Source organism: Mesitornis unicolor, unplaced genomic scaffold, assembly GCF_000695765.1.
Source record: "Mesitornis unicolor isolate BGI_N332 unplaced genomic scaffold, ASM69576v1 scaffold42965, whole genome shotgun sequence".
Lineage (NCBI taxonomy): Eukaryota > Metazoa > Chordata > Aves > Mesitornithiformes > Mesitornithidae > Mesitornis > Mesitornis unicolor.
Window position 1 is genome coordinate 241 of NW_010188305.1, and position 12,527 is coordinate 12,767.

A 12,527-nucleotide genomic window follows, 5' to 3' on the forward strand; every position below is an offset into this window, starting at 1 on the left:
TCAAGCCCTTAAGCGTGCGGCTGGTACCATTTATCCAGCCGTGGAGTTGCTGCTTCCGTTCCAGTTGTGCGCTGGTTGCAAAGAACCATCTCTCACCTGAGCCTGGGGATGCGCTTCGCTTTTTTTCAAACAATAAACTCAATAATTGCAGCGCTCGGTGTTTTCTGGCTGTTTAAAGAACAAAACCGTGTAAAATTCTGGGCTTGTGGTGGTGGCTGAAGAAGCGGGAGATGCTCCTTTGCTGTCCTGAGAGCTTCCAGCTCTTGCTGCCCTTCTGCCTGCCTTGCCCAGAGGCTGCAGAGAGGGAGGAGGCTCCCGCAGCCAGCAGCTGTCTGAGCGGCCAGTAAGAAGTGTGGATGTGGGGGATCCAGATGTGCCAGGCTGCCTTTTGCCTTGAGAACCAGCTATGATAAAAGCCAGGCAGCTGCGGTCGTTTCACTGTGTCCCCCGCTGCCATTCAGTCCTTTTCGCACGCAGGTTTGTTTCCAGAGCACAGGGATGATGCTGTGGAAAGGAGCCTCTTAACCTCCCGCGATGCCTTTTTCTGACTTCGTCGTCGCGCTGAAGGACAACCCGTACTTTGGGGCAGGGTTTGGCCTCGTCGGGGTGGGCACAGCCCTGGCGTTAGCTCGGAAGGGGGCCCAGTTTGGGCTGGTGGCTTTCAGACGCCATTATATGATCACCTTGGAAGTGCCCAGCAAGGATAAGAGCTACCACTGGCTTCTGAACTGGATCTCCCACCACGCCAAGCACACACAGCACCTCAGCGTTGAGACGTCATACCTACAGCACGACAGCGGGCGCGTCAGCACCAAATTTGACTTTGTCCCCAGCCCCGGGAACCATTTCATCTGGTAAGGGAGGGCAGGGAAAAGCAGTCTAGGGACTGACCCTCATTTAGCAAGGACACTCCAGCTCAGGGGGACTGTGGAGGCAGCAGAGAGGATCCTGCTCCTGCTCGGGTCTGGATTGGACCAGGAGACTGAGAGAAGTCTGTGTTCATTGGCATGAAATGAAGGATGTTGAGATTCTGGAGCGTGCTCAGAGAAGAGCCACAAGGATGGTGAGGGCTCTGGAGAACAAGCCTTATGAGGAGCGGCTGAGGGAACTGGGCTTGTTTAGCCTGGAGAAGAGAAGGCTGAGGGGAGACCTCATCACCACCTACAACTACCTCAAGGGAGGTTGTAGAGAGGTGGGTGCTGGGCTCTTCTCCCAGATGATGAGGGATAGAACAAGGGGAAACGGCACCAAGCTGTGCCAAGGGAGGTTCAGGTTAGAGATAAGGAGGAAGTTCTTTACTGAGAGGGTCGTCAGAAGCTGGAACAGGCTGCCCAGGGAGGTGGTGGAGTCACCATCCCTGGATGTGTTTAAAGAGCGGGTAGATGAGGTACTTAAGGATATGGTTTAGGGGGGAGACAGAAATGGTTGGACGTGATGATCTCAGAGGTCTTTTCCAACTGAGCGATTCTGTGATTCTGTGAAATGATTTCTTTACCCGAGATGTGTGTTCCCCTTGACACATGACCCAGGCTGGGCTCAGCTGGAGCGGTGCTGGGCCACCATTCCCCAGCCCCATCTTCCCGCCCCAGGTATCGCAGGAAGTGGATTCGCATTGAGCGTAATCGAGAGAAGCAGATGATGGACCTGCACACGGGGACTCCCTGGGAGTCCGTCACCTTCACTGCTCTGGGCACCAACCGCGAGATTTTCTTCAATATCCTCCGGGAAGGTCTGTAGGGGAGCTGCGTGGGGTCGTGCTGGGAACAGCCTGCTCCTTGGAGATGCCCATGGCTTCACGGGAGATCCCTTTCCCTGCCAGCCATGCCCTTTACCTCTCTCTGCAGCCCGGGAGCTGGCGCTGCAGCAGCAGGAGGGGAGGACGATCATGTACACGGCCGTGGGAGCAGAGTGGCGGCAGTTTGGCTTCCCCCGCCGCCGGCGGCCTCTCAGCTCAGTGGTGCTGGAGGAAGGGGTGTCAGAGAGGCTGGTCCAGGACGTGAAGGAGTTCATCGACAACCCCAAGTGGTACAGCGAGAGAGGCAAGGCTCCAGCATGTGTCCCCTGTACCGTGACTGGTGCGGCTCCTTGCCCCACTGCAGCCGTGCCCGTGGGGCACTGCCTTGGGCACATCCCACGAACGAGCGAGCCCAGGTGCTGAGTCCAGGCCTTGGTCTGCAAAGGGACAAACTCCCCTTGGTTCAGTCAAGCCCTGGAAAACATGATAAGCCACAGAGGTCACTGCTGTGGGGTAGGGCTGGGTGCCCGTGGTCCTCTCTGGTGATGAGTGCAGAGAGATCTTCCCCTGCTTCTCGCCTTCCCCTGGTGTACCTTCTGTGCCTGCTCAGCACAGCCTCATGGCTCGGGGAGAGCTCAGAGCAACCCAGCTGGTTCCTAAAAGGACATTGTCTTCCCAGGGATCCCCTACCGAAGAGGCTACCTGCTGTATGGTCCTCCCGGCTGTGGGAAAAGCAGCTTCATGTGAGTATCACCAGCTGCCTGCTCTGGGATGCAGCAGTCTCTGGTGAGAGGGCGTGGACGGGTTTGAGTTTGAAGTGCAGGAGCAGACTGTGCCTCCTGTGCGGTGCCTGGTGGAAGCGTTTGCGGTGGTGGCAGCGGTAGAGGTCAGGGTGATGAGCCCTCTGTGCCCTTGCTTTGCACAGCGCGATGAGCAGGGGCTCCCACCCAGCCCCCATATCCTCTCCTTGCCAGGGGAAGGATGCCTCTGCCCTCTCCCCTGCTGCTGGGCGGGGAGATCCTGTTCTTCCCCTGCTCTGGGCTTTCTCGCCGTCATTCTCTTGTATGGTTTGTGTCCTTCCCAGCACAGCCCTGGCCGGGGAGCTGCAGTACAGCATCTGCCTGCTGAGCCTCAGCGACCGCAGCCTCTCTGATGACCGACTCAATCACCTCCTGAGTGTGGCACCGCAGCAGAGCATCATCCTGCTGGAGGACGTGGATGCTGCCTTCATCAGCCGGGACCTCGCTGCCGAGAGTGAGCGGTGTCCCCGTTTCTGGGCTAGCGATGGGAGGGTGGTTTGCTGGCTGTGCTGGGAAAAGGTTTGGACTCCAGGCTGCTCTGCCGCATCAGCAGAGACCGGGAGTGGGTGGCTCTGTGGGGCTTCAGGGCCCAAGCTGGACCCTTCCCAGCTGTTTCCAGCATGAGGGATGGGGCAGCTTTCCCACTCATTTTTCTTTTGGGTTCCCAGGGGTGCGAGTGGGCAGGGGAGGTGAATGTGCTGCCAGCCAGCGAGAGACAGAGTCAGGCTTGGGGAAGGAGAGAGCAGGGAGCTTGGCTTAAGCTTCAGCAGATAGGGAGGTGGCCTGCAAGACTGCGCTGGGTGAGTGGCTGATGAATATTACCTTGGACATCTCTGTCCCCAGACGCAGCTGTGTACCAAGGCATGGGGCGCCTGACCTTCAGCGGCCTCCTCAACGCGCTGGATGGTGTGGCCTCCACGGAGGCCAGGATTGTCTTCATGACCACCAACTACGTGGACAGGTCAGAGCTGCCCTCTGGGAGGGCAGCGCAGGAAAACCTTGCTACCTTTTGATGACCTTTATGGAGACCTGCAGTATGAGGGCTGGGGGTTCAGGTTTCCCAAATCCTCCCTTGGGATGCAGATCCCTCGATCGCTAATCGGGATCCCCTCTCTTGGAGCCTCAGATGCTTCCTTCCTGTTTAGACCATGGTTGTGCCCTTCAGAAGGGGCACCGGCTTCCTGCCTATGGGGATCTGCAGATTTTGGGGTTGTGGCCGTGCTGCACGTGAAACGCTGGCCCCACGCACAGCCCGTTGGGTTGGCAGGATGCAGCCTGGGGCAGAGCTGTTTCACAGCACACACTTGTTCTCCTACAGAGCCAGCCCTTCTCCAGCTCTCTCATTTGGTTTGGATTCATTTTCCCCCTCAACCTCTCAGGGACAAACCTCTTCCCCACCTTTCCCATCACCCAGTGCAGATAGGACCCAGCTGTGCTGGCATGGAGGGGGCGCTTCCTGCAGGATCAGGTTCTCAAGGCGCCCTTGTGTCTCTTGGCAGGCTGGACCCAGCCCTGGTGCGGCCGGGCCGTGTGGATCTCAAGCAGTATGTGGGCCACTGCTCCCGCTGGCAGCTTGCCTGCATGTTCCAGCGCTTCTACCCTGAGCAGCCCCAGGCTCTGGCTGAGCGCTTTGCGGTGGAGGCGCTGGCGGTCTCCAAGCAGATCAGCGCTGCCCAGGTGCAGGGCCACTTCATGCTCTACAAGACGGACCCCCAGGGAGCCATTGCCAGCGTCTGCTCCATCCTGCCCTAACCAGGGGCCAGCTTTCCCCTGCCACACTGAGAGGACTGGGACAAGGACGTGACCATCCCAGGGATGCTGTGGAGCTGCCCGGCCACCAGCCCAGGTCTCTGTTCACCTCTTCTTGCCAAGGCCTTGGCTTGTTATTAAAACAGGTGTAAAGGCAGAGCTGCCAGCCTTGCAGCAGGGAGAGGGGGTTGGCTCTTGCTGCTCCCCATACTTGGGTGCTACTGTACTGGCCACACTTACCAGCATGTGCCTCCTGCTGGGATTGCTGTAAGCTGCTGGATGTGAATCCCCTTCCTTGCAGGGCAGTCTGGGGGTGCCCCAGATGGGCATTTCCCTGGGCCAGGGCAGTGGGGTTCTGTGCTGTTAAAGAGCTGCTGGTCTTTGAAGGGAGAGCCGTCTTGACTGGTTTATGAATATCCTCTGTGATGTGCACAACATAGCTCTCAGCTCTCCAGCCTCTTTGCCTGTTAGTTGCCCCACTATCCAGCTCCTGGTCCAGACCCCTCCTGACCAGGGCCTAGCATGGCCGGTACTGCAAATCCAGTGTGTTTCAGAAGCAGCAGCTCCCAAGAGACAGCTCGTTGTCCCTTGGGCTGCAGGATGGTGCCACAGCTCCTGCCCTGCTGGCCTGCAATGCCAAGTCGCAGGTCTGGTTGATCATCATTCCTGGGTGGATATGACTGTCCCTACCAGAGGAGGAGACGAGGGGCTGGAGCTACTGCAGGCCTGTGTGGCAAGGCAGGTGAGAGGCTATGGCTGCTATGGACGCATCTTCCCAAGAGCTTGATGTTAACCCCAGTGTGAATTTCTGCAGCCAGGCCAGCCCAGTGCAAGGTGCAGGAATCCCTGTTGGAGGTGACTGCTCCTCTCCTTCCAGCAGCAGAGGTCCTGCATGGCTGAAGGAGGGATTTGGCCTGCTGCTGGCAGCCTTGCAGCCTTTTCCCTGTCACCAGGCTTCCTTCCTGCCAGGAACAAAAGTCCTGGATGGGCTGGTAGAGCCACCAGTGCCTGAAATGCAGTTGGGAAGTGGGCAGTTTCCGTGCCTCCTTCCCAATGCCACGGAGCCAGGGGTCAGGCTGTGCATGCTGACCCACAGAACCACTCCTCCCTCTCCCCCCCACATCCCGTTTCAGACTCCCAAAATCACCTTTCCCAGAGGCAGCCCTGTGTCCCTGTCCTTGCTTCAGGGGCTGCATCACCTTGGCAGGGCTGGGGGAGCTGGTTCCAGGTCAAACCCAAACCGTCAGGTCACTGCTAAGCCCTCCTCTTGGCTCAGCCCCACGGTGCCAAGGGCAAAGCTGAATGTGCAGGGGTACAAGGGGCCCAGCCAATGCTGCCTGGCTGAATTTCAGCACAAATGGGCGCTACTTTGGTGTGACCCCCGACTGGCACAGACGTTTCCACAAGTGGAAGGCTGATCCTGTGACTCAGGGTGGCTCCCAGAGCAGGGTGATGCTGTTGGCATCTCAGACCTTGTGCTTGGCCATCCCACAGAGGCTGAATGCTGAGATCCAGCCTCTTCCCTCAAAGCTGGGGGTCATGACCAGCAAATGCCTCACAGCAGTTCAGGAGGATGAGAGAGAGCTAGAGGGTCCCGATGCCACAATATGAGAGCACAGTCAATGTATGTCACTCTGCTTTTAATAGTGTTAGTGCTACAGACACTGCCCGTGCCTTTCTGCCCGGCCTGGGCGCTTCTGACAGTTCAGCCTCACAACAGCCCTGTGAGGTAGGTGGGTGACACAGGCTGGCACCAAGTGAGGAGTCCCAGGGCAGGGTGCAGGCTCCGTTTCTCTCCTCCAACCTGGAAAGTTGAATTTTGTTTAGCCCAAATTCATTTTCCTGTGCTGTTGCAAATTGTCCTCTGCTCTAGGCTGACAGCAGTGAGTCAGAAAGGTGAGGGCCTTTCCTAAATCTCTACTACCAAAAGTAGGGAACTCTCCTCTAACATGTCTGATTGAAGTTACCCAAGTCCTCACTCTGATTTCCATGGCTGAATTCCCATGCTCCAAACACTGGGCACAGCAGTGAGCAGGAGCTTTAGCTTCAGCTGCTGTGAGGGGCAGAGATCTTCATGTTTCTTCCAGAACATGATCAAACTTCTTGGAGCACAGCAATTTCACAAGCGAAGGCAGGAGGCAGCAGAACAAGCACCGATGTCAGACAGAGTTTACACCTTTGTACCCAAGTGTGGACAGGCTGTCCACCCAGAAACCAGCTGGAACAAGGGCAGGGTGAGCACAGAAGAAAAATTAGGGCTCTCTTCAGGGAGCGAGCGCTCAGCCCTTGTCCCCAGTGGTGCACAATATCTGGCTCTCAGATCCTCAAGCCCAGGATGGGTAGTGTAGCTTAGATCAAGGAGGGGAAAAAACCCATAATGCTTTTAGAGCATTTGGGGTGAAAATAGGCCAGCATTGGAAATTTAAGCACAGAAGGATCTTGGGCAGCAGGTTAAACCAACCCCTTCAGGACAAGGCCAGGCATGGAGAGAGCAGAGCAGCAGGTGAGGAGGACCCATTCATGTGCCAAAGGATCAGCCAGGCAGATGCAGCGCCAATGCCTTCCCAGCCAGCACACAGCCTTTGGCTTCCTAGGGATCTCACCCAAAGCTCTGGCAAGTCCACCGTGGCATGGCCGTTTTTGCGCTCAGCAGAAGAAGGAAGACAATAACAACCCACGTGTGGGCAAAAGAGAGGTGGGACACAAGGCACAAGTTGAAGGAATCAGTACTGTCTAGGTGAGCCAGACAGCTTACACCGAGCCAGGCAAAGCAGGGACTGGGGAGCTCTCCTGCCACCCAGGAGTGCCAGAGGAAGGTCTCTGCCCCAGTCCCAGGGGTTGGGAGCAGGGAGGGGAGGGAGCAATACCAGGGATCAACACCTTTGCTCCAAACAGCAAAGAACAGGAGTGAGAGGGCAGAGAAAACAAAGGGACTAGGCTCTGGAGAAGACCCAACAAGTTAATTTAATAGCAGAGTCCCACTTCAGGGGTTTGGGATTGCCCGTCATGGCGCTGGAGTGGGACACTGTTTAAATCTGTGAAGCAGCAACAGAAGGAACTGCATCAAGTTAAACAACAAATCCTCATTTCTTTGAAGCAAGATCAGCTTGAAGATGAAAGGAGGGTAACGGTATCCAAAGTATTGGGGCATGTCTTCAATCTGGGCTGCCAGAAGCTCCAAGAGACAGCCTGGCCTTACAGGTGGATCCTGACAGATACAGGCTGCAGAGCAGAGTGCTCTTCCCAGGTCTTCCCCATCAGGTTTTGCCTGCACAAAAGCAGCTGAAGGACAGGGCAAGAGCCCCAGCTACATTCAGGCTTCCTGAGGTAGCAGGAGGCAACCCGAAGTTTCATCTAGACAGTCTTGACCTGCCAATACATTGACTTAAGCTTAATACAGCTCTCCTGACTGGGACTGGGAAGTGTCCTGTCATACAGAGGACTTGCCTGCCTGAGCCCATCAGCTGAACAGCAGTCAGGGCTGTGGGAGAAGCGATGTTGTCTCCAAGGGACAGGGACAGCAGTTAAGAAGTGCTCTGGGAAGGAATGGGGGACACAGCAAGCCAAGCTCCAGGCTGCTGCCCTGGCACAGCCACCTCATTTGGCACCACTATGGCTCTGCTGGGAAGCTGGCTTCCAGGGAAGGTCCTGCCACGACTTTGGCTTTGCTGTGGCACTGCACTGGGCTCAGTCCATTTGCTCTGTAGGCCTGCACGTTTCTTGGCAGCTCACATAAAGGGATGGCCGCATGTCCTCAGTCAAGGCTTCCTCTGTCCCCTGGGTCCTCCAAGAGCAAGGCTGATATGACCTGTCAGGAGTCAGCCTCTCCAGTGCTGGTGACAGCCAGTCGGTCATGCCAGGATGCCTCACTCTGCACATACCCTGGAGACTCTGCCTGTCCCAAGCTGTGCTGCATGCCAACTGCCTCCTCTTTCCCAAGTGGTACAATGTCTGCTTGCTACTGCTCCACCAGAGCCTTCACTGCTTTCCCCAAAAAACAGCCCTTCCCTCCCCCAGCCCAGTCCCTCACCACTCCTGCTAGGAGCCACTCTCCTTCTCAAGGTGTTGGGCATCTCGTCCGCTCGGCCTGAATACCCCTCGCCCTCTTGGCATTCTGGGGTAGGAACCACGGTCCTGGACTCTGGACCTCTCCCACCTCCCACAATCCCAGGACCTGTGGTGGCCCTGCCAGCTGGGAGCTGCTCTGTGGTCACTGCAGTTGAACGCCAGATTCTCCTTCTGCCTGCCCTGAGCCTCAGCCCCCTCCTCTGGGGTCCATCTCTCCACATCATGGTGCTCCTCTTTCAAGTCCACTGCCTCTGTTACTGGTGAGGGGTCTTCAGGGCACAACTCCTTTCTTTCAGCCAAGGCAGCAGCCCTGCTTCTGCTGTGAGGCTTTGGAAACTCCTGACTGTGCCTCCCACCAGGTTTCCGCTCTGGTCTCTGGCTGAAGGCCCTGGGCCCCCTGGAGCCATGGAGTGGATGAAAGGCTTCCTCTGCTGGTTCCTGCAAGCCACTGCACGACTGCCTGCCCTGGCCTCTGGGGCCTGGCCTCTCCCCTCTGTGCCTCTCCCTCTTGCTCTGTTGCTCCCTGGGCACAGCAGGCCTCTCAGGCTGCCCAGCTTCTGCTCTGGCCTCCGGCGCCCCAGCTGGCTCTGGAGCCAAGGCTTGGCTGGGTGGCTGGGGCACATCCCACACACTTGGCCTCCACCAGCACTTGCCCTCACTGGCAGCTCAGAGACAGCAGCCGCCTGGCCTGGGTCGACAGCAGCTGGAGGCTGAAAGAAAGAAGCCACCAGTGAAGAAAGGGACAGGGAAGTCCCACAGCAGACGACAGCGCTCGGTCCTGCAGTCCATTGCCCCCCCCCCGCCAGCCCTCTGCCCCAGTGCCATACCGCCTGGAGGCTGATGAAGTAACGGTTCCTCTCTGCTTCGGGGTCAATGATGCCCCCTTTCTCTTGCTGTCTCTTGAAAATTAAGCGCAGTTCCTCCTGGTGCTGCAGTGTCTTGGCGTCTGGCCTGTATGGCTCCTGAGTGGCAGAAAGCAAGGTCGGGTAAGGGCTCTCACAACACCGAGCACACACAGGCAGCCGACAGTGCTAAGAGCTACTCCTGAAACTCTCCTTTGATCACACAGCACCCCAGCAACCTGCCTCTCTTTGCCACATTTGACCAGGCCTAGAGATGCATGTGAAACCCCTAGACAGATGTAGACCATGCCAGCACAGACCCACTGCTCCTGGAGCGACTGCCTTGGGATGTCCTGCTGCGGGGCAAGACGCAGAGCGGCTACACTGAGTCACTCTCCTGACCCTGATTATATCCCAGTGAGTGAAGGGACATGCCCCATGGCAGAATCACCTCTCCTCCAGCACATCCCCTAAAGACACAGGGGTATACAACTAAACCTGCTCTTTGTGCACATGTCAAAGAGTCAGGAGACACCCTGCTAGGTTTTATGAACTGTCCTTTGGATGCCACCTAGGAAGACCCGAGAGCGTGCATTCGTTCATCCGTTAAAATGTTGCAGTTGAAGCTACCCAATGAGTGGGCAGAGGAGCCCCCATCTCTTACCAGTGGGTGCTGTGGGGGCGGTGCCGCCTTCAGAGCGCAGAGGTCGTAGACCAGCGTCTCCCGGCAGAGAGGGCACTGCACACCAGCTTCCTGCAGGGAGGCAAGAGGAGATACCACAGACCCCTGCTGCAACCCAGTTCACGCGCTGCTGGATAACCCGAGCCTGGATGTGGAACAGGGTGGCCTTATTCACTCTTCTGCCAGGGCAGGGAAGCCCAGGGAGGTTCCAGCAGTGCGAAAGCAACAGCAGGTTTTACCAGCCCAGAATGCAGGTAAGAATGTTTACCCTGCTGCAAACGCCCACAGTTTGAGGGCCAGGGAAGGAGCAATCTTTTCTAACTCCAGTGGTTCCAGAAGTCCAAAAATACAACTCCCCTGCCCTCTCACACAGCAAGTGCTGACCGAGAGATCAGATAATCCAACTGCTAAAGTACTGAAAACTCACAGTGTAAATCTGGTTGCAAAGGGCCCGTGGAGATCACTTGGTCTAATCCCCCTTCTGATTCTCAGAGCAGGCATGACACTGAGCAGGCTCCCGGGTCAGGTCAGCCCTTGCTCCATATCCCAAAGTGGGCAACAGAGGTGTCATGAGGGCCTGTGCAGGGGGCTAGGGGAGAGAGCCCAGGGCCCACTACCTTTTTGGGGGATGGCGTCAGGTGCTGTTCTCTCTCCTCCTGTTGCATGAGCATCTCCTCCTCCATGTGCTGGGCATAGCGGGCCAGGCAGTGGGAGTGGAAGTAGTGGTAGCACTGGGTCTTTGTGAAGGCTTCTCTCTCCTACAGAGGAGAAAGGAGATCTTTAAAGGGTTTCTGAGCACAGGGCTGTGTAGCCTCCCCAGCTGAGGTGGGTCTTCACTCCCATGTCAGTGCTGTCAGTGGGGAACCAGTGCTATTGCTGGCAGAGCCACGTAACATCTTCTGCTGGGCTTCATCTCTACTTCCACAGCTCTTACTGGAACACTGTTCCCTATTCTGACTGTAAGAAACACTCCTAATATCAAGATGCAAAATTTTTGTGCCTGATTTCTCTTCCTACCTGATGTGTTCTGTTTCCCAGGCAGGCACAACCTCTCCTTACAGCCCAGACAAGGCAAGCTCCCCTGTCCTCACAGACCTCAACACCATACAGGTATGTTCCAGTCCCTCCTGACCACCTGTGTGCTAAACTCCAGGCAAGCTTTGACCAACAGAGGGAAGCTGAAATGCACCAGCAACTATCCCCAGACTCCTCTGGAGATGCTCCAGCACCACTTCCTTCCCCTATGCCTTGTTTCTGTACATGGTTATCCTCAGGCTGATGGAAAGTAGCTACTTAGGAAGGTTCACGCTCAGTAGGACCACCTACAAACCAGGGAAGCAGGGGGTTGCTAAGATACACCCTGGTCCCAGGCCGATATCCCCAGCTTTGAGCCCCAGGCTCCCCGTTCTCTTGCCTCACTTCCAGCTAGCTTGCAGGGCCAGGAGACAAATGCCTACCTGGAATCCATAGAGGCAGATCACGCACTGGCCGTGAGGAATGTTGTTGTCAGTGAGAATCTCCTTCCCTTTCTGTGGAAGCATTAAAGCAAACGTTTTACTCACTGGCCTGTCCGTGGGCTCAGGGCTGTCCCACTCCCTGGGCAGTAAGGGACCAGTGTCTGTGGCTGGTCACCCCTGATCTCCCACAGCTCTCACCTCGATCAGTTCGTAGAGCACCTCTGTCCCCAGCCTGGCTTCAGCAACACCTCTGAGGGTCTGCAAAATCCTACAGCAAAGCAGCAGAAATGCTTAACACAAATTTAGCCACACCTTTTCCCTGTCCCACACACCTGTCGCCCCACCATGACGACAGGAGGAAGAAATAGAGCACTGGCCTTTGAGCTTTGCCTGCAGCACAGGATGGGCACATGTATACACATGTTTTCACATGCTCTCTCAGCTCCCCACAAGCCGGTGCACAGGAAGCCAAAGGTCTTAGATGACTTGCAAGAGCAGGTTTGCTGTCTGCCTTGGCTCAAGCTCACCCAGCACCCTTTGGTTTTGGTGAATGTCGGGCTTTGTTTATCTGATGACAGACCCTGAGCAGGTCCGGTGGGAGCTGCCTTACTCCTGTGCTGCCAGCACGTACCAGGGTCTCTCTGCACACACTCTGCTGCACAAAGGTCAGGAGCACCAAGGCAACAATGGGCTGCCCAAAGACTCGCTTCAGTCCCACTTCTGTTAAAGCAAGACCAACAGCTTCAAAGGCCCAGGAGGTTTAGATTACATCTCAGGGGGACCACAGGGGAACAACCACAGGGTGAACCGCTAAGCGCCAGTAGCTCCCATGAGATTTAAGACAAGGTGATTTAGAGGCCTGTCTTCATCTGTTAACCAGACACAGGGAGCCACATGAATTTGAGAGAAGATTTTTCCACCAACTCTGCCTCCCAGATCTCCAGAGGAAAGGATCGCCTTCCCCGCACCCTCCTGGCACTTACTTTTTAATTTGCTCATCTGACAGCCCCCGTGGATTCCTGATTGAGATTTCTGGAGCTTTGTTGGGATACTAGGAAAAGAAAGAAACACCCAAAACACAACGAGAAAGGCAAAGAGGCCTGGGGACAGGGAAGAAAGCAAGCGTGGGGGGCCGGCAGCCTACCTGAGGCGGCACGGAGAGCACCAGGGTGAAGCAAACGTACTGGGAGTCCT

General features: G+C 56.5%; 2 protein-coding genes across 2 annotated transcripts; one reads left to right on the forward strand and one right to left on the reverse strand.

Moving 5' to 3' along the window:
• The first annotated feature begins 473 nt into the window (after positions 1-473).
• On the forward strand, positions 474-4,405 carry LOC104541606 (mitochondrial chaperone BCS1). The gene is made up of 7 exons (XM_010185711.1): positions 474-854; positions 1,590-1,729; positions 1,845-2,039; positions 2,415-2,478; positions 2,820-2,989; positions 3,379-3,496; positions 4,035-4,405. Exons 1-7 carry the CDS (start codon positions 535-537, stop codon positions 4,285-4,287), a joined length of 1,260 nt encoding a protein of 419 aa, XP_010184013.1. The 5' UTR covers positions 474-534; the 3' UTR covers positions 4,288-4,405.
• A 3,917-nt stretch (positions 4,406-8,322) lies between these two features.
• RNF25 (ring finger protein 25) lies at positions 8,323-12,519 on the reverse strand (the record flags this gene model as incomplete). Its single annotated transcript, XM_010185712.1, is given in 9 exon segments — positions 8,323-8,979; positions 8,982-9,062; positions 9,180-9,314; positions 9,859-9,948; positions 10,494-10,634; positions 11,334-11,405; positions 11,532-11,601; positions 12,317-12,384; positions 12,478-12,519. Coding segments are annotated over 9 exon segments (1,356 nt in total), but the record flags the coding sequence as incomplete, so codon positions are not given.
• Between the last annotated feature and the right edge of the window lie 8 nt (positions 12,520-12,527).

Coding starts and splice junctions, on each gene's coding strand:
- LOC104541606 (XM_010185711.1), top strand. CDS start 535: ATGCCTTTTTCTGACTTCGTCGTCGCGCTGAAGGACAACCCGTACTTT. Junction 2,990..3,378: donor CCGGGACCTCGCTGCCGAGA/GTGAGCGGTGTC, acceptor CTCTGTCCCCAG/ACGCAGCTGTGTACCAAGGC. Junction 3,497..4,034: donor ACCACCAACTACGTGGACAG/GTCAGAGCTGCC, acceptor GTCTCTTGGCAG/GCTGGACCCAGCCCTGGTGC.